The sequence below is a fragment of the Syzygium oleosum genome, unplaced genomic scaffold (genome assembly GCF_021117445.2).
Source record: "Syzygium oleosum isolate NSW1041296 unplaced genomic scaffold, Sole_v2.1 Sole_v2.41, whole genome shotgun sequence".
Taxonomy (NCBI): domain Eukaryota; kingdom Viridiplantae; phylum Streptophyta; class Magnoliopsida; order Myrtales; family Myrtaceae; genus Syzygium; species Syzygium oleosum.
This window is the reverse complement of record NW_026607525.1, coordinates 2475770-2496739: the sequence shown is the minus strand read 5'-3', so window position 1 is coordinate 2496739 and position 20970 is coordinate 2475770. Positions and strand designations below refer to the sequence as shown.

The window sequence follows — 20970 nt, the reverse complement described above, 5'->3', positions numbered from 1 at the left end:
TTTTTTTTTGTTCCTTTTTTTGTTTCATTTTTTAAAATAAAGTAATATGAGCAACAAAATAGTTCAAAGTAAAAGACAAACAACAAAAATCCCTTATCCGCCAAAAGTAACAATCCATAAAATAAACATGTAGTCACATACAATTATAAATGATAAAAGGTCCAAAAACCTCGAGAACGAGCAAGGGTTGCGAGGCTCGAACAAATGACGACGAGCTGCAACCGAGCAAGGAGGAGGAGGGTGAGTTGTGAGAGAGAAAGTCGTGAAGTGTTTGAGTGAGGTAGGAGTTTTGGAGAGAATTGAAAAAGAGAGATAGAGAAAAAGATGTCAAGAGAGAAATTAAATTTTTTAAGCTTTTCGAAACCAGTTCCAAAATCAGTCAAATCGGTCCGGTTCCTGGGTGGTTCTTCACTTGGAATCGCGAATCAAACTGGTCCCCACTAGTTCCAAAATTTTGAAACCAAGAATTGGATTGGTTCCGATGAGAACCTAGAACCGGACTAATTTTCAGGGCAGTCCGATCCGGTTGCACAACCCTACCTATCACGACCCAGTCCAAGAAGGGCTATAATCAGATTGGACTTATTTTGTGACGCTAGGCTGTGTTTGGCTGACGATATCGTATCTGTAGTTTGTTAACTGTTACACGATTGGACAAACGTAAATACAAAACATGTATCGGCCGGACTCGAAAGAAAATTTCCTGAGAAATCCTGTAGACTTTTGGCCTTCAAAAGTTATCTTCATCCTCAAAGTCCCACCTAAAAGTGTTTCCTTTCCTACGATCAAAAGATATAAACAACAATGCTGATTCCTATTCCATATGTCCTTACCTATAAGGCTACAACCAAAGGAATAAAAAAGCATTAACTTTGATTCCGGTTCTCATTCCATTTCCTTTAGCTCTGGCATTCCATTGAGAGCATTATTTATTCAGCTGTCAAGCCCATTTGCATTCCAGCTACTTCGGACTTCTTTCTACATATTAAATATCTCTTCAAATAAAAATAAAAAGACATAATATTTGATAATTAGAAAATTATGAAAAAATCATATGAGATCGCACCCGTCGATATTTTTTATATTAAAAAACGAATCAAATGTTTCGCGTTAAATAGAAGTTAAAGGGTGAGTTCCTAAATTTTGTGAAAATAAAAAAAAACACAATCGAAAAATCTCCTATACATTATAAGTTTTTCTCTATCATTTTCGCCTTCATCCTCCTCTCACAAGTTCTCACCCTCTCCTAAGCTCTCAAAAGTCCAACTTTCAAACAAATATACGATTCCCTCGCTATTTCGGTGGTGCAATGCACCTCAACCGCTATCCAACCCGCTTTCCAGTTGACGAGTCAATACCTTTAGACTAGTAGTGGCATTTCGATTCCTTCATTCTCGTATTTTATTAGTAAACGTATGTGCTTTATATATCGTGTATTCCCAATTTGTTTTTGATATTTGGAAATCTTATCGTGTGTTGATTTTGTGCGAGTCTCGTTGCAAAATTTTAATGAATTAGGTGTAAATCAGATTGGAATTCCCATTATTTTGCTTAATTGTTTGGATTTTAAAAGTTTGTTTTTTTGGATTTTAAAAGTTGAGAAAATAAAATAAAATAATAATTAAAAAAAAAAAAACGTGTCCGGGCCTGGCACGCACGTGGGCCGGCACGGCCTTCAGAAGGCGTAGGCAGCTCAGCCTGATAAGCAATCGCCGCCCTTCTCCCGTCCGAAAACCTGGCGCAATCCTACGCCGCCGCCGCCGCCGCCGCCGGAGATGGAGGACGACGGCGACACCGCGAGGCAGCTGAGGAAGCTGAGCATATACAGCGCGGCGAGGATCATCAAGCGGAGGGACAACAGCCTCTACAACGCCCTGAGGTCCATCTACGAGGACTCCATCTTCGTCGCCGAGATCGCCCAGCTCTGGCCGGCCCTCCCCCTGGTCGCCAACCTCCGGTGCGGCCTCTGGTACTCCGCCGCCTTTCACGCCGCCTGCTACTTCAAGTCCACCGACGGTCACACCAACAACCTGTCCTTCAACACTTCGCGGCTCAACCTCCACGTCGCCCTCCTCGCCGGTAATACTCTCTCTCTCTCTCGGAGAATTTGACCGTGGTTTTAATTATATTTGAGACGGTAGTTTTTACAGTTGTTGGTTGACTGAGATTGATCGAGCCCATCGCTTTTTGTTCTCTTGGGTTGATCAAGGGGCTCGAAAGTTCAAGTCTTGCCGAGTGAAAAGGAAGAAGTCATGTAGCTTGAGTATCAAGTTTGGTTTTACCATTCTTGTACTTGGGTGGCCCATGGGTTTTCTTTGATCTTCATCGTACGAGTTTTGTTTATGCTTCCTTGTTGGCGATACCGTTTTGATTCTGGTTTTCTGTCTGTCTGTTGTGTGATGGGTAGGACAGAAAGGAGGGTGTATCATCGTCGATTCAACTCGGAAAGGGAAGAGGTTTCCCGACAGCATGTCGAAGACGATACCCATTTGGACGTGCATCATGAATAGAGCTATCGTCAATTACAGGAGGAAAATGGGCAGTGATGGCCTAATTTCAAAAGGGGTAAGTGAGTATGAGTGCTAGTCTTGGTAGTTTTGAGCTTCAGATCAATCTGTAGCATTGTTTCTGCCTCTTGCTACAGATTTTTCCTATTGGTATTGTTTGTGTTCTGCCAGTGTATTTCATAACATGGTCAGTTGGAGGAAACTATGATTAGTTTATTATGGAACTTCTTCTCTGTTAGTGCTTACTCGGGCAACCTTAGGGTTCAGCAAGAACTGCAAAGTTTGTTTTCACTACTAGCTTTGTAGTGTATGCTTTCCCTTGTATTACTATCTTATAAAAATGTGCTTTTGCTTTAATCTATTGGAAATGCTGATGAGCATATTTCCTATAAGTAAACCATCTAAAATTTGCACCCATGCAGGGTGGAGATAAAACTAATCAACATGAAAGTAGTGAAGGACAGGCTCCACTGGATTGGGATTGTTCCTTGCATCTTCCATTGTGGGTTTCTGAGACAGAACGGGCAACTATAGAGAATCACTTGGAAAGTTGGACTCATCAGTTGGAAGCCAGTGGGGCTGATATTTGTTCAATTGCCTCATGCTTGAAGAAGCCCCTGCGTCCATTATGGATTTCACAGAGAACTGTCATTTGGTTGAATGAAGTGCCTGATCACGATTCTTGGGATTTTACACCAATCATACTTGTTTCTGCTTCTTGCTCAAGTGGAACTGTTCAACATAAGACTACTTCAGAGTTCAGCTGGAACTACATAGCAGGGGCTGGAGATGATGAGGAAAGCTGGGCAAGGGGTTTATCACCATCTCTTTTCTGGAAAAATGTATATGATATCATGGAAAGCGGTCCTGATTTATGCAATCGGAAGGTAGCTGATATAGTAGAGAAGCATAGAGTTTACCTAGCTCATAGGGGACATACTGTCCCTCAGGTCAAAGTCAAGGGTCCAAAATTGCCTGGGAGTGCATGCAATCTTTCTTGTGACGAATTACCCCTAGCTTCAGAGATGGCTAATGCTGAAGTTGATCCTAAGTCTTCCCATGAAAATTGCCCCATAACTTGGCTGGGTTTGACAAATCTTGCTGTGGGCTCAACACAATTCTGTATGTATTTTTGTGTTTCTCCATTAATCGATTAACTTTATTTGTTTGGTCAAGTGATAGACATGCAGCCCTCTCAGTAGTCTTCACATGCCAAAATTGAGTTGAGACTCTTCCTCTTTTTCCATGTCTTGGATCTAGAAATACTCACTTACTCCAAATTGGGCTATTAACTGTTTTGTCATTGCCCATTACACACAGGATTTCTGATTCTTTTTCCTTGATCCTGGAAGTGGGAATTTTGAAGTTTGAGGGTGGAGAGTTCTTCCAATTGTAGCACTATACTTTATCATTGCCTTGACACATAGGAACAGCATGGTGTCTTTTCATACCTCTCTTCAAGTAAAGTAGGTAACTGCCTTCAATTTTTAAAAAGTGAAAAGGGGTCATTCTCTATATAGATGGTCATAATAGTGCTTTTTCTATTAACATTACCGGCACCACTTTTTGTCCTGCTTTTTTCTTCTAGCTCACTGTTCTGCCTTGATTTTTCTTTTGGTGCAGCTGCAGAAGCATCTGGTGTTGATTGTGTGTTGAATTGTTCTCAGGAGTTTATTTCTGTCTCTTTACAAAGTACTGAGGCTTATCTCCATCTTCCAATGCTGGTGCGTACAAATGAAAGCTGAAGAACACTTATGAGGTGTAATTAATACGAAGATACATCTTGCTCATCTACTATAGCAATAGATTAAGAGAGATTTAACTTTTAGTGTCATGGATTTAGTAGTCGACCAGTCCACCAATGCTTCTCTAAAACCTTACTTTTGGTGTCCAGAACTCAAAACATGATCGGTTCTCTGTATTAAGCAATCTTCAGACTGCTGTAAACTTCGCAAGGTCGAATCTTAGCAAAGGGAAGACTCTTCTCATTTGTTGTCAGAATGGTAAGAATGTTTTTGAAGGATAAAGAACTACTTTCAATTTCTTATAGATATTAATTCATTCAATATCATATGTTGTATGCATGAAAGATCATTACTCGAATGTGTTTTTGAGGATTGACGTAGTCAGCATTCTTCAGTCGTTTTACTGATTGAGAGAGATCGCTTGTTTATTACTTCACAGGGGAGGACATCAGTATATGCACTTGTCTTGCAATTCTAATGTCATTATTTGATAACCAAGGTATATGTCCTTTTATTTTGGTCTGGACTCTAGATTTTTTTATTCCCCTTTTCTTTTATTTTCCTTATAATTTGGGCTGTTAATTAGGAACCTACGATGATGGAAAGTCCTTGAGCGAGACAACTGTTACTAAATGGGACATGCGGCGGCGACTCGTTTATATCTGCAAGTTTGCAACAAATGCACGACCTTCCAGAGGAAATCTAAAGCAGGTGTTCAATTTTCTTACTGGCGGAGGAAGAGCGAGTTCGGATTCTTAAGATTATGGACATTGCTGCTTCCGTGAATGCTAATCGGGTAGGGACAGATTCTGTCTTCCTTGATTTTATTCAACGAGGTTTCTACAAAGATCTGGGCAAATCTAGAGGTTAGATTCAACGCCTTGCAAGTCAGCTTCTACTGGTAGTTTGATAGATGATTAATTTAGATTAGCATTGATAATGAAGTTTTGTAAAGTTGTGTGGGAGACTACATTATATTGTTGAGTTGCTTTAAAAGGAGGATATCTGTTTGTCCAGCTTATATTGTACTCGTCATCAATTATCAGTATCATCGTAATCACTCACCATGTGGTTCCTTTTATATATGGGCAATTTGTGGGAAGCACAAATTATACCCCACAAATTATACAGGATGGTCCCCCAAACTCTGTTTCCCGATCTTCTTCTTAAGTGGTTTCAAGCGCATCGCTCTCGGTGCATCTAAGTCCTTGGATCAGTATGATTTAATAGGGCTTATCTTCGTATGTTTACCTTCATAAATCCAATGACTGAGATATAGGGGGAGTAGTACGGTCGGAGGATCTAAAAGTTCTTTGTTATTCACTTCAGATCACCCGAGTCCTTGACAAAAGATACAGACAGAATTTGAATGGGTTTGTATGAGCTATCTAATATATCTGGGCTTCACAATGGGTTGGTTCCACATGGAATGCGACTGCATGTCTTGAATGGCTGAAATGGCTTACAAGACCACCTTTAGCGACCACTGGGAGCCTGAACACACATTTGTGAGCATGCAAAAGCATTGTCGTGCACGTATTGGGATGCCATTCCACACCCTCGAAATCAGTCTGTCACCGTTCGATTAATGGGGTCTAGACGGATAAAATGAATTGGACATCGACCACGGCCCGGTAGTGCTGCGGGGTACCTAGAACCAGATCCGAGCAATTTTTTGACCTCATGTGTTGAACATTGATGCACCCTTCAGGTTAATTCCGGGCTGCTTCATTGAGGTAACGACCTAAATCTCAGTTCAAAGTCGAACGGCTCTTTAGCATACCTGACTTCTTAAATAAAGTCAAACGTATTTACATAGTTTCACATAAAACTACTTAGTTTTATGTTGAAGGCGCTTGTTTTACATCGAGATTGTTCGAATTTCATCACGGAGTTTGTGAATCGTGAAATAAAGGAAGCCTCTTAAGCAAGACTCGATGAATCGACTTATTTTGTCGAGGGCTAAAGTCATTGCCTTGCTTCAGTTTGTTAACCAAACTCGAGCCTTTTTGCATGAGATCTTTCGGATTTATTCCTTGAGATCATGACAACATCTTCATAGTTGGATGCATTTTTTTCAGATTCTGCGTGAAGATCACCAGGGATAGAATCAAGTCAAGTAAACGCAAAAGAGACCAATCAGGTGTAAAAGTTGAATGTTGGAAGATAAACTTTGCAATTTGCTTTATAGTAGAGAGATACTACAGGCGTGCCTCGAAACCCATTGCTCATACCCAGGACGCATGTTTCGAAAACGAAGGAGATAAGGGTCTTGAAAATGCATCTTTTATGTTCAGGTAACAATTTATCGACAATTGAGTGATGCCAGACTTGCTAAGATCGGTTTATCAAGTCGATTTTTAAAGTGATGTGTCAGACTGTTATTGATTCTTGAAGATGGCCCACTTATTCAAAAGGTGATTCACAGCCCGACACATCACTTCATAAACCGATTCTGCAAATCAATCTTCATAAGTCTAGCAATCCTCGAGTTCCGTGGTCTGGGTATGAATCACAAAGTAGATACTTTGGCAAATTGGCATCATGTCCTAGCAAATTAGCTTTATAGTGTGCTGTGCTTTTTTAATGGCCCCATAACATGCACGACCATACAAGATTTTCGGCTTTTTTCTCTGTCTGAAGCGACCCTTCACTTTCGTTAGCACATCGTTCGCGATAATTGCGAAACGGTCACAAGCAACTAAAAATAGTGGCTGGGGACAAAAGCAGCCATGGATTCATATCTGATCAAGTCCTAGTTTAGCTTGAACTAGAGTAGTGATCATGACCATCACCATCGAAGCAAATCTAGATCTTAGATTCGCACCAAGAGCAAAAAGACAGTTAAATTAAACAGTCTTAGTGAGCAGATGCATGCAGAGTTCTAAAAGACGAAGAAAAGCTTTGGCCCGTCCGATATGGTGACTACAATTGCGAGCTATGGTTTCAGCAATTCTTTAGATTTTACAATGAGGTTGAATTTTCTCATAATAGAAAGAAAAAAAAAAACTCCTCTATATGTGTGTGTGTTTTATAATAATGTGTCAATTTAAAGCAAGAATGGATCATAGGGTGAAGTATTTTGAACTCATTCATGACATTGGCTCATTGGTCACTCAAGGGATATATGTATTTTGAAAAAAAATTACATAATCCGTCATAAACCTATTGTACGAATACCGATTGAGTCCTAAACTTTTCAATTTTGCCAATTCAATCCTAAAATTTGTGTGAAATTCTAATGTACTTTTGCTTGAAATCGCTAACGTGGCAATGTGCCAGGTAGGATGGCTGTCAATATCTAAATTATCATGTCAGCAATTTTCGGCGAAAATTAACTGGAAGGACTACACTGGATTTTCACGCAAAATTTTGCTATTAAATTGATAAAATTGAAAAGTTTAGGATTGAATCGGCCATCGTACAATATATTTAAAAAAATTTCGACAATTTTTTCGTATTTTGAAAATCAACCATACAATGCAATTTCGACACCACCAAATACAAAGACGTCAATCTTTCGATAACCCACTCGAGTTTTGACTCGTGCGTTATCTTTTCTGCAAGGTCAATACATTATGAGCTCGAGATATGTTTCTCACTCAAAGCGGCTTTTTCTCATGAAAGAAATGATTCATACTTGATTAGATTCTAAAGAGAGATAGAGACACCCTAGTTCAAAAGCTCAATTGCATAGATCCTTGTCCCAAAGCCTTTGCTAACTTTAGGTTCCATTTAACGAGATAACACCATCATTTTGCAAACCACCCACTAATCTATAATTAACGAAACTGGCCCCCCTAAAAACTAAAGTAAACCTCATCATTATTGTGCTCTCACAAGCGCTGAAGATCGAGTTTCTTTAAAGTTTCCACAGTATAAAAACGTGATTTCACGTCTCCAAATCACCTAAAAAATATTCTTTTGTATCGTTTTATATATTCTAATCGAAACCCCACAATGTTTTTTATTTTCATTTTTCAAACTCTTTTTCAAAAATGTCCCCACATCCAATCACTTAATTACTCGAAGACCATACTTGGTTCTTCCAATCCCTCATCAAATGAATTTTCTCATCGTTGCTCATCATTGCCTTTCGTGCAACATTTGCTTTTATGAAACTTACACATCAGTTTGGTTTGATTTAGTCGATTTAACCGTAGCTTTTCATTGTGAATTGTACCTCTATAATATTCACAGTTGCGCACTTAAAATCCCACGTTATCATCCTGCGCATGTCATTTGTTTATGTTTCCATGTTCACCGAGGGGAACAGAAATTATTCCTTGATTCCAACAATTATGTATGCAACCACTAATAATTAAATGAAACCAACATATGCTTTGAATCTAACATGAATTCAACCAAGAAAAAAAATGTTGGTTCCATTCCCTATGCTCTATGGAGCAAGACAGAAATTTCTCAAAAAGATAAACGCTTTTGATTACGGGAAGCGATCGATGGGATTCTCTCGAAAAGCATCAGAACACGTGCGGAAGAGGGACGAGAGATGGCGAATGGCTAAGCGAGTTAGTCGGAGAATGCATGAAGAATGTCATAGCAAATGGAACTCCAAGCTAACTAGTTGTTACAACTTTAGGCAGAATGAAGTAAGCCAACTTGGCCTTTGATCCACCGACCATGCTTCCAAATTAATATCACCCAATTGTCCTAAATTAATACAAAAGCAACCCACAATCAAGAGGAAAGAAATTTGGAAATGGGATTTATGGAACCTTCGCAGTCGTTGAATCGGGCCTTTTTAACCAATCCCACTTCGTACCGAAGTTCCACTAGAGCAACACTTGCTATGGCCGATGGTCGGAGCTTTGTCCATTTATGCGACATTTTCTCGTGGCCCTTCCATTTTCTCCCTTTCTTTTTGTCCTTTTTTTTCTAAATCGTGGGTGAATTTCGATACTAGTACTAGGTTAGGTTTGTTGCCATCAATTGCTGAAATTTGGCACATGTTGCCTAAGAATACGAGAAGCCACCTTTTCACACCATTCAAACATATTCATATAAAACATATTAGTTATAAAACATATTCATATTCATTTACTCTGACCAAAAAAAAAAAAACATATTCATATATTTCGACCAAAAAAAATATATTCATATAATACGCCAACGTTAAAAATGTTAAACACGGCATGATGGGGTTTTTAGTTATATGGGTTAATCATGAAAAAATATTTTATGCATTCGAAATGCACAACGGATATGGCATAATAAACCACTGCGATGTTCGTAAAATAGGTGTCTTGACTGATTTTGCCTTCAAATCATCGTTTGCTTACTTCTCCATGTGTCCGTCTTGGCGCGATGAAATCATCAATGTGCCAAATTATTTTTCTTTTTTCTTTTTGAACACATGACTACTAAGTGCTTAGTAGATCAAGTAGAAACATTCCAAGCTGTCTCTGGCTCTGGCGCTCTTGCTAGGGCTTACCTTTGATTCTTGTGAGGTGATAATGTTTACCTATATGTCTAGGCTGCATCGAAGGCTGCATTATTCGGATCTTCCTGGCTTTGGGGCGTGAAAATCGGAGATCAAGCAATTACACGACATTAGAAAAACAAACAATGACGTGCCCTGATTGTTAAGTTCAACTTGCTGGTTGCATTTTATCAATATCTTGATCTTCTTTGCTCCAAAAAGAAAACGAAAACGAAAAGAAACAGCTAGTGCTCGCACTTTAAATCCTGAGATTGCCTAGCATCATGAAGGGGAAGAGTTCTCAAATCTTTTACATAAATAAAAGTTTTACACCTCGAGAATTCAAATGATTGCATGAACTCTAATCCTGTTAAATCAACTTCTTCTCGAAAAAAATCTTTTACATTTCAAGAGCATATAGCGTGCAAAGATTGATTATACAAACCTAGCGATTTATGACATGCGTGTAGGATAAGGACACCAAAAACATCATTATTTTTGTGCGGCTCTCGCTAGAGTGTTGTAACTTTTCAATCGATCACTTAACTGTAATAACTTGTAAAACATGTTCACCACAAGTGTCGAAAATTTGATGTAGCATGGCACTTGTTATGAACGTGTTTTTACAAGTTATGACACTCAGTTAATCGATCAAAAAATTATGGTATTTAAGGGAAAGTTTTTTGAAAGCCATAGTGCTCAACTAATCGATTGAAAAGTTACGGCACTCAAGTAAATATTGTACGAAAGTAATGGTATTTACTGCGTCTTTTTTTCATACGTGTGATGTGCAGCGGTTATCAATAGTAAAACATGCCCATTGCGAATGAATTCCTTTTTACTAAGCCCAATTCCAATGCAGTATTTTGAGCTACTCAAAGCAAAACACAGGTCTCTTATCTTATTCCAGCCGCCCATGAGGAGGAACTTTTGATAGATTTTGACGCTTCCAAAGGACCACAAAAAAAGTGATGGAAAAATAAGTATAAAGCATCATGTTAGCTATGGGCATTTAATTGTGCACTAAAGTAGAGTCTCATTATCATGTTCTCGAAGTTGAAGCCATCTTCCTTGTTCCTCCAACCAAATCTCTAAACGACGAGTTATGCCATACATAGACGTTGCTCGAGTTTTTTTCTTTTTTTTGGTTAGAACGTCGCTCCAGTTTATTTGCAATGTTTGCATGTGAGTAATTTCCATAATCAACCGTTCAAGAGACTGATCGAAGCCGGAAGTTTGCTCCAACTGGGGCTTTTCGTAGTTCTCTAATTTGTAATTTCCTTGTAACCCTCAACAAGCCCCTCCGATTTTAAAAAAAAAATCACGATTTTTCAGTACTCCGTGGTATGAAAAGATGCAAATAATTATTGATTTTTGGTTAGAGAGAGGTACAAACCATTTGGTGCTGCTAATATAATATAATAAAGGGCAACGACTATAGTCGTTTAGGAAATGCGGATGTACTATACCATCTGATGGCGCAATAGATAAGAGGATTGAGGAACAACGTGACCAAAATATTATTAATTAATTAATTGATTAATCAAGACCTTCATAATTGCCATAATCATTAGGGTTTCTTCCTGCAAATCCATGGGTGCCGAGTTGCTAGTCAAACTAAGCGTGTTGATCATCATCCGCACATTCTTCCAATTAATGGATGCATTGGATGTACTAAGTCATTCGTCACTTATGTGAAAAAAAAACATTAAAGTATAATCTCAGGGATCCTCTTGTCTTTGGAGATAAAAGATGGGAGTTGTTGGAAATGTTGTGGAATGATTGCCAATAATTACTCCCTTGTCGATGTCAACGCATCCATTGGCTATCCTCGATGTACAATTCAATCCCAAATTATTATTTCTTATTACCTGTTCAGTAGGTTTTGAATTCTGTTTCAAGTTTTCGGCCCAAATTGAATTTTGATATTCAGATAGAAATTTGTGGCGATCCGATTTAGAAAATACAAATAGAAGTTTTGTGTTGGTAGTGGAGGTCCATGCCCGTAGCCCAAAACTAATCCCCGGTGGGGATGCAGGGATACAACCCCTCAGTATGGAGCAGTATTAAAATTGTTTTTATCAAGTTATTTGATTGTAAGTTGAATTTCTTGCACATACGCAACACATGTACATTTGCTAATTTAACATTATATTCTCTTAGAACTTACTTTATGTGTATTGACAATTCTCTTCTATTCTCTTTTATGATTTTTTATGGATGTTATATATACGCTTTTGTACGTATGGTAATCTATCTTGTTTAGGTAGATTCTTAAACAATGACATATGTATGCATGTATATATATCTTCACATTTTTCAGTGTTTTGGATTAAGACTAATTTTCTTCAGTAAATCAATTTTGGATGATTGACATTTAAATTCCAATTTGAAATTTGAGATACTTAAGATATTGGCGTAAATGCTTGGTAATATGTTGAGCATGCTAGACAGCCCCTACACAAAAATCTCCATATGCTCTAATACATGGGCAAGACCTAAAAAATAGCACTTAAATGTTATGTTTCATGTACATAAGTTTCTCCTTCATATCCTATGTGGTATATCCTAACAAATGACAAATTGGTGCGTAAAGTTGATATGGTGTTTGGCATCAAGACTGTATATATACGTCTTGAGTCCCTTTACTTGAATTGGCTTAGTGAAAAAGAGACAGAGAAAATTCTTTTGACAACTATATGTGACCTCAATTTTCTTTCAAAGAAAAACTTCAGAAATGAAAACATACAAGTAGTGGAATGTACAAGGTTATGATCTCAGTCAATAAGGACTTGAAAATGGACTTAAGTAAGCCAAGCACGACCCCATACAAATTGCAGACTTGGAGAAAAAAGAGGGTTAAAACTGGGAAACAATATCCAAGTAGCGTTAATACTACGAAAAATCTCAAATCGGTATACTTGTAACAAATTTACCCCAAATTAATCTTTTGACCATCAAAAACTCCAAACTGGTCATTTGACAAATTTATCTCAAGCTAATTTTTTGACCACTAAAAACCCTCAAACTGGTACATTTTTGACAAATTTACCCTCCGTTAATTTCTATTAAATTGGATTAATAGCATGAAAAATCACTAACCGGTACTCCTGTAACAAACGGAGGTTAAAACCCCAAACTAATACACCCGTCAACTGCCATGTGTCATACAACTCAACAATTTGATAGTAAAATTTAACAGAAATTAACAGATGATACATTTATCACAGGTGTACCAGTTTGAGGTTTTTTTGTAGTCAAAAAATTAGTTTGTGGTAAATTTGTTACATGTATACTAGTTTTTGATTTTTTTTGGTATTAACCATCCAAGTACTTTCCATGTTAATTTAGGGTTTTTACTTGTGAATAAAAATATCGCACAAGAGTAAATTTGATAAAGGGGTCATCATCTTTTTGGGTGTCTAGTTGTGTGGTTGGGGAGCTTCCACACATGGTCCAACTGAGATTCTAATGAAAAGAGGTGATTAAGAAAAAAGTAGTAACATTTTGCATGGCCATAAATCCGTAACTAGGAAAAGCCACGAGACACTGAACGAGTTAGCAGGTTTGAACCGGACCTCATGATGGTTCTAGCAAACTCAATCCGAGTATTGTTGTTCTCTTGTTGCTTTGGGACAGGAAGTTGCCTGAACTATTCATGGAAAAAGAAGACAAGAGGGGTCGTAAATGCAAAAGAGACCAATCAGGTGTAAAAGTTTAATGTTGAAAGATAAACTTTACAATTTGCTTTGTGGTTGAGAGATAAAACAGGCGGGCCTCGAAACCCATTACTCATACCCAGTAGGCAGTTTCGAAACGACGGAGAAAAGGGCCTTGAAAATGTATCTTTATATTCGGGTAATTATATATCAAAGGTTGAGTAATGCCATACGTGCTAAAACCGGTTAAGAAAATTGATTTACAAAATAGTATGTTAGATTGTTATTGATTCTTGAAGATGACCCACTTATTCAAAAAGCCATTTACAATCCGACACATCACTTCATAAATCGATTATATAAATCAATCTTGATACGTCTAGCAATCCTTGAATTTCGTGGTCCTGGTCTGAATCACAAAGTAAGTACTTTGGCAAACCTCGGGCATGTCCTAGCAATCAGCTTTATTGTGTGTTGTGCTTTTAATGGCCCCATAACATGCACGACCATACAAGATTTTTGGCTTTTTCTCTTTGTCTGAAGCGACCCTTCACTTTCGTAGCACATCACTCACGATAATTGCGAAACGGTCACAAGCAACTAAAAATAGTGGCTGGGGACAAAAGCAGCCACGGATTCATATCTGATCGCGTCCTAGTTTAGCTTGAACTATAGAAGTGATGATGACCATCATCATCAAAGTAAATCTTGACCCAAGATTCGGTCCTTGGACAATAGATAGTTAAAAGTTAAATTAACAGTGTAGTGAGCAGAGGGTATGCTAGTTCACTAAAGGCGAAAGGAAGAGGTTTTGGCCTTTGCAATACAGATAAATTATTGAATCAGTCTTAAACTTAATATGTGAATATCAATTCGATCATAAACTTTTCAACTTTATCAATTTAGTCCTAAAATTTTATACGAAATTCCAATTTAACCCTTATGGTCAATTTTCAGTTGAAATTGCTAATCTGGCGATAGGCCACGGTGATAATGACCACCATCATCAAAGTAAATCTTGACCCGGGATTCAGTTTTTGGACAAAAGATAGTTAAAAGTTAAATAAATAGTGTAGTAAGTAGAATGTATGCATAGTTCACTAAAGGCAAAAGGAAAAGGCTTTGGCCTCTACGATACGGATAGATTGTTCAATCAGTCCTAAATCTATTGTGTGGATGCCAATTCGGTCATAAACATTTTAACTTTGCCAATTTAGCTCTAAAACTTTGTTTTGAAGTTCTAATGTAACCCTTCTAGTCAATTTTCGGTTGAAATTGCTGACCTGGCAATGGGCCACGTGGTGATGATGACCATCATCATCAAAGTAAATCTTGATCCGAGATTCGGTCCTTGGACAAAAGATAGTTACAAGTTAAAATAACAGTCTTAGTGAGCAGAATGTATGCAGTGTTCACTAAAGGCGAAAGGAAAAGGCTTTGGTCTTTGCGATATGGAGAAATTGTCCTGCCACTCATAAATTTATTGTGCGGATGCTAATTTAGTCATAAATTTTTCAGCTTTGCCAATTTAGTCGTAAATCTTTGTGCGAAATTCCGATGTAGCCTTTTCGATCAATATTTGTTGGAAATCACTAATTTGGCGATGCGACACATAAGACGACCAGCGATGATTGGACTGCAACAACAACAATTCCGACCGAAAATTGACCGGAAGGATTACATTAAAATTTCATGCAAAATTTTACGACTAAATTGACAAAATTAAAAATTTTAGAAGTGAATTAGCATATGTACAATAGGTTTAGGATCGATTGGGTAATTTTTCCATGCGATACTATGGCTACAATTGAGAGCTATAGTTTCACCGATTCTTTAGATTTCGTAATGAGGTTAATTTTTCTAAGGGAAAAAGCCACAAAATCCCTAAACTATGCCCACTTTAAGACATTTACCATTAAAAAAATTTGTGACATAAAAAACCCCAAACTATGCCCACTGTGACACATTTACCCTAAACTTTTTCATATGACACAAAAAACCCACAAACTTGTACCTATGTGGCACATTTACTCTTCGTCAAGGTTTTGTAAGATGATTTTTTTAGCCAAAACAACATCGTTTTTATTTTGCTTAAGTCACGTGGGTGCTATATGTCAACACTGTTTGCTTTCTGATGTTCATATAGGCAAATTTTTAACAGTTTTTATCGACAGAACTTTGACGGATGGTCAATGTGTTACACAGATACAAGTTTGAGATGTTTTGTATCACAGAAAAAAGTTTAAGATAAATATATCACGGTGAATATAGTTTAGGGTTTTTGGTAATTTTTGCCATTTTCCTAATAACAAAAGGAGAAAAAGCTCTTTTATATTTGTGTCACAATAATTACTTTATTTAATGCACGAATAGGTCATAGGGTGAACTATTTTCAATTCATCTGATTAATCAATTAACGTTAATGTGTATTATGTATGAGAAGCAGCCATATGACGTAGTTTCGATACCTCATACCACCAATTGCTAAGATGTCAATCTTTCGACATCCCACTCAAGTTTTGGTTCGTGGGTTATCTTTTCTACAAGGTCCTTTCCAGCATTATAATCTGTCCTTGAATCCTAGAGGCAAGGATTTAGAGCATTTTAGCTTTCGAGAGTCAAACTTCCAGATATTTATAACCAAGCAGACAAGCCCCAAGAGTCCTTTTACTTTGTTTTCTTCTACTGGGGAAAGATTCAACCAGTTACATCAGCAAAACGATATAAGAATTTCGACTTTTCTCTTGATCAGGCGACACCGAAATTTGAACTAGGGAAAAATGGATTTGCAGGCCCCGCATTACTGCTCGGCCATGCCGCCAAAATGTATGATACCATACAAAAAAGATGAAAAAAGTCTCCCTTTGTTTGTGTTAAATGGGCGATTACTAAACTTCTTTTTTTTGGACTTGCATCTTGAATTTTGTTTTCTTAAATTTGACCCTTGCCCGAATGCCCAAAAAGAAAAAAATAATAATTTATGAGCTCGATATATGTTCTAACTCAAAGCGGCTTTTTCATCAGAGAAAATGATTCAAACTAGATTAGATTCTAAAGAGAGATAAGAGACATCATGGTTCTAAGCTTCTAAGCTCAATTGCATTGATCCTTTTCCCAAAGCTTTTGCTAACTTTGGGTTCTATTTAATGATATAACACCATCCTTTCGCGACCACCCACTAATTCATTATCAACCAACTTTCCCCCAAAAGTAAAGTAAAGTAAACCTCATCATGATCGTGCTCCGACCAGTGTCTGAAATTCCAAACTATGATCTAAGCTCTCGAGATCATGTTTCCTTAAAGTTCCATCTCACCCGTTTATTCTATATTAGATTCCTAATCTCAACACTAAACATAATTAATCGGATTATGTCGAAAGAATGTCATAGCAAAAGGTACTCTAGCTAACTTAGTTGTCAAGCACACTTTAAGCAAAAATAAATCTGCCAACTCGGCATTAGATCCACCGACCATGGTACCGCAATGAATCACGTTTTTTGTTAACATAAGAACACCTATCGTACTAGATTTATATGATAGCAACTTACAATTAATAGAAATAATTCGAAGATAGGATTTATGGAACCTTTGCAATCGTCGAATTGTACCTTTTTAACCAATCCCACTTCGTATAGAAGTTCCACTTGGTCGGAGCTTTGTCCGTTTCTGCGACATCTTCTCGTGGCCCCTTCCATATTCTCATTTTACGTTTTTTCGTTTTTCCCAAAACGTGGGTGAATTTCGATATTGGTACTAGGCTAGGCTTGTTGCCATCGGCTGCTGAAATTTGGTACATGTTGCCTAAGAATATGAGAAGCCACCCGACACCATTCGAAAATGTTCATATAATAGGCCAACTTTAAATATAATTGTACTCTCAAACACAGCATGTTGGGGGGTTTAGCTTTATGGGTTAATCTAAATGCATTATCGGCCAATAATAGAAAAATTACATTACGTGTCGAATTATACGATTGACATGACATGATGAACCGTCAAGATGTTCGCAAAACATTTATCTCGACTAATTTCGCCTTTGAATTTCGAGAAATTCTCATTTTGATTTGCTTGCTTCTTCGTTTATCTGTCTTGATGTGATAAAAAAAAAACCATTAATGTGCCAAATTATTCTTTCTTGAACATATGACTATGGCTAGTAGAATAAAGGATAAATTCTCAGTTCTCTCTCTTGCGCTATTGCTAGGGTTTACCTTGATTCTTGTGAGGGGGTAGTTACCTATATATCTAGCCTACACCTAGAGGTTTCTTTATAGATGCTAATATAATTAAAGTTGGGCGCAATTCATGGTTTTAGTTAGCGCAAAAGTCAAAATACTCTAAACATGTCAATTGTGATACATTTATCATGAAATTTTTTCGTGACACAAAAAATCACAAATCTGTATAACACATTTACTATCCTTCAAAGTTTCACTAATGAAAACCGTTAAAAATCTATCTATATAGATGCTAGAAAGCAAATAATATTGACAAGGCACTCACGTGGTTTAAGTGAAATAAAAACGACGTTGTCTTGATTGAAAAATCATCTGACGGAACCTTGATGGAGGGTAAATGTGTCGTATCAAGAAAAAGTTTAGGGTAAATGTGTTATAATTTGAGGTTTTTGATATCACAAAAAAGGGGTTAATTCCAAAAAAAAAAAGCACTAACTTTAGGTCGAAGGACAATTCTGGCCTGAACTTTTTTTATCCCGTAAAAAGCACCAACTTTAGATTGAGGGACAATTCTGGCCCGAACTTTTTTTTGTCCCGTAAAAAAGCACCAACTTTAGGTCCAGTGACAATTCTGACCCCAACTTTTTTTTTGTCTCGTAAAAAAGCACTAACTTTCACTTAAATCCCAAATCTGACCCCCATTGAGTTAGAACCATTGATTATCTAACTTGACTATTTCACCTTAGCAATAAATTCACGTGGCTTGCTGACTGCATTTAAAGCAATATTCATTATCTTATTCTCTGAGCCACAATTTGAAGAATAACGGTGAAACTGTTCGTCTCTTTCACTTTACCGGCAAGTCAAAAATATCTCCAGATTGAATCTCTTTGACCAGACGTAATCTGAAGCTGACCACCGCCTGTCAACAGACGCCATAGACGAGATTCGCTAAGCTCACCACCATAACCTTTTTTCTCAAATAATGGTGACTTCAGACAGAAAGTCAATGGGGGGCCAGATTTGGGATCAGGGTGAAAGTTTGTGATTTTTTATGAGACAAAAAAAATTGGGGCGATAATTGTCACTCGACCTAAAGTTTGTGCTTTTTTACGGGACAAAAAAAAGTTCGGGCCAGAATTGTCCCTCAACCTAAAGTTTGTGCTTTTTTATGGGACAAAAAAAAGTTCAGGCCAGAATTGCCCCTTGACCTAAAGTTTGTGTTTTTTTTTTAATTAGGCCACAAAAAAGTATTGGGTAAATGTGTCAAAGTAGACATAATTTGGAATTTTTCGTGATTTTTTCCCTTTTAGTTATGCGTAAAGGCTGCATTATTCGAATCGTGATAACTTTGAGGGGAGAGAATCGGAGTTCAAACAATTACACGACATAAGCAAATAAAGGACCTGAATGAGAAGGTTTACTTGCTGGTTGCATTCTATCAATATCTGAATTTTCTCTGCTCCAAGGGGCGCCAAAATTAAGGGATTTATTTAGTGATTTAAGATCAACCATTGCTCTTAGCCAAAAAAAGAAACAGCTTGTGTTGGCACATTAAATTCTCAGATTCCCTACCATCATGAACATGAAGGTGACAAGAAGGTCTCTCAAATCTTTCATATAACAATAATTTTGCATGTCGAAAATTCAAATGGTTGCATGAATTCTAATCCTGTTAAATGAACTTCTTGAAAAACTTTTTTCGCATTTCAAGAGCATATAGCGTGCAAAAGTCGATTACACAAACCTAGCGATTTATGACATGCGTGTGGGGATAAGGACACAAAAAGTGTCATAACTTTCTTACAGCGTTCTTTAGATTGCTGTGACTTTTCAATCGATCAATTGAGTGTCATAATTTTCGTATTGCTTTCACTTGAGTGTCATAATTTTTCAATCAATCACTTAATTGTCATAACTTATAAAAACATGTTCAGCACAAGTGTCGAAAATCTGAACATGTTTTACAAGTTATGACACTCAATTAATCAATTGGAAAATTATGGTCTTTAAGTGAACGTTTTTTAAAAGTCATGACATTTAAGTCATTAATTAAAAGGTCATGGCACTCGAGTAAACGTCATACGAAAATTATAATATCCTTTTTCTATGCGTGTGATTTGCAACAATTATCAATTGTAAAACATGCCCATGCCCATTGTGAATGAACTCTTTTACTAAGCCAAATTCCAATGCAAATGTTTTGAGCCACTCAAAGCAAAACACAGGTCTCTCATCTTATTCCAGCTGCCCATGAGGAGGAACTTTCGATAGATTTTGACGCTTCCAAAGGACCACAAAAAAAGTTTATGGAAAATAAGTACAAAGAATCATGTTGGCTTTGTGCATTTAATCATGTAATAAAGTAGAATCTGATTATCATGTTCTCGAAGTTGAAGCCATCTTTCTTGTTCATCCAACCAAATCTCTGAACGATGAGTTAGACCATACACCAACGTTGCTCGAGTTTATTTGTAATGTTTGCATGTGAGTAATTTTCATAATCAACTGATCAATAGATTGATCAGAGCCGGAAGTTTGCTCCAACCGGGGCTTTTCCGAATTCTCTAATTTAGAATTTCCTCGTGACCCTCAACAAGCCCCTCCGGTTTTAAAAAGAAAAGAATCGAGATTTTTCAACACTCGTGGTATGAAAAGATGCAAATATTTATTAATTTTTAGTTAGAGAGAGGTACAAACCATTTGGTGCTGCTAATATAGTATAATAAAGGGCGACGACTATAGTCGTTTAGCGGATGCGGATGTACTATACCATATGATGGTGAGATAGATAAAAGGATTAAGGAACAACGTGACCAAAAGATTATTAATGAATGAATTAATTAATCAAGACCTTCATAATTGCCAAAATCATTTGGGATTCTTCCTGCGAATCCATGAATGCCGAGTTGCTGGTCAAACTAAGCGTCTTGATCGTCATCCGCACATGCTTCCGATTAATGTATGCATTGGATGCACTAAGTCATTCGTGCTTCCATCACTTATTTAAAGTAACATAAAAATATAATCCGAAGGAGTCCTTGTCTTTGGAGATAAAATGATGGGGAGTTTATGGTAACATTGTGGACTAATTGCCCGGATTGGCCGTGAATTATTTGTCCTTTTAACATATCCAAGGAGATGAACTAGTCGAGATGAAGTTGGGTCGGATAGCAGCCAATAGCTACTTGCTCATGGATGTCAACTCATCTATTGGTTCTTTTCAATGGATAATACTCAACCGCAGAATATTACTTTTACTATTAAAGAAAAATTTAAACCTTCTCTCTCTCTCTCTCATTCTCATATCACCACCATAAGCTCAAGAAAAAGGTTCTAAACATGACCGTGGACGGTGGAGAGAGAGAGAGAGAGAGAGAGAGAGAGAGAGAGAGAGAGAGAGAGAGAAGGTATTGGTGACGATAGATGGTGGTCATGAC

At 37.4% G+C, this 20970-nt stretch overlaps 1 protein-coding gene across 4 annotated transcripts; it reads left to right on the top strand.

Annotated features, from left to right (window-relative positions):
- The first annotated feature begins 1721 nt into the window (after positions 1-1721).
- Positions 1722-6882, top strand: LOC115671093 (tRNA A64-2'-O-ribosylphosphate transferase). Of its 4 annotated transcripts, XR_008815139.1 has the most exons (9): positions 1722-2079; positions 2408-2565; positions 2930-3629; positions 4131-4231; positions 4402-4510; positions 4692-4751; positions 4839-5048; positions 5582-5988; positions 6334-6882. XR_008815139.1 is itself a non-coding variant. In XM_056306097.1 (8 exons), the coding sequence occupies exons 1-7, from the start codon at positions 1776-1778 to the stop codon at positions 5009-5011; spliced, it is 1605 nt and encodes a 534-aa protein (XP_056162072.1). In that variant the 5' UTR covers positions 1722-1775; the 3' UTR covers positions 5012-5048; positions 6334-6882. The 4 variants fall into 4 exon arrangements, 3 of the variants coding, with proteins under 3 accessions (XP_056162072.1, XP_030448431.2, XP_030448432.2); XM_056306097.1 differs by lacking the exon at positions 5582-5988; XM_030592571.2 differs by lacking the exons at positions 5582-5988; positions 6334-6882 and having other exon boundaries at positions 4839-5337.
- The last annotated feature ends 14088 nt before the right edge of the window (positions 6883-20970 follow it).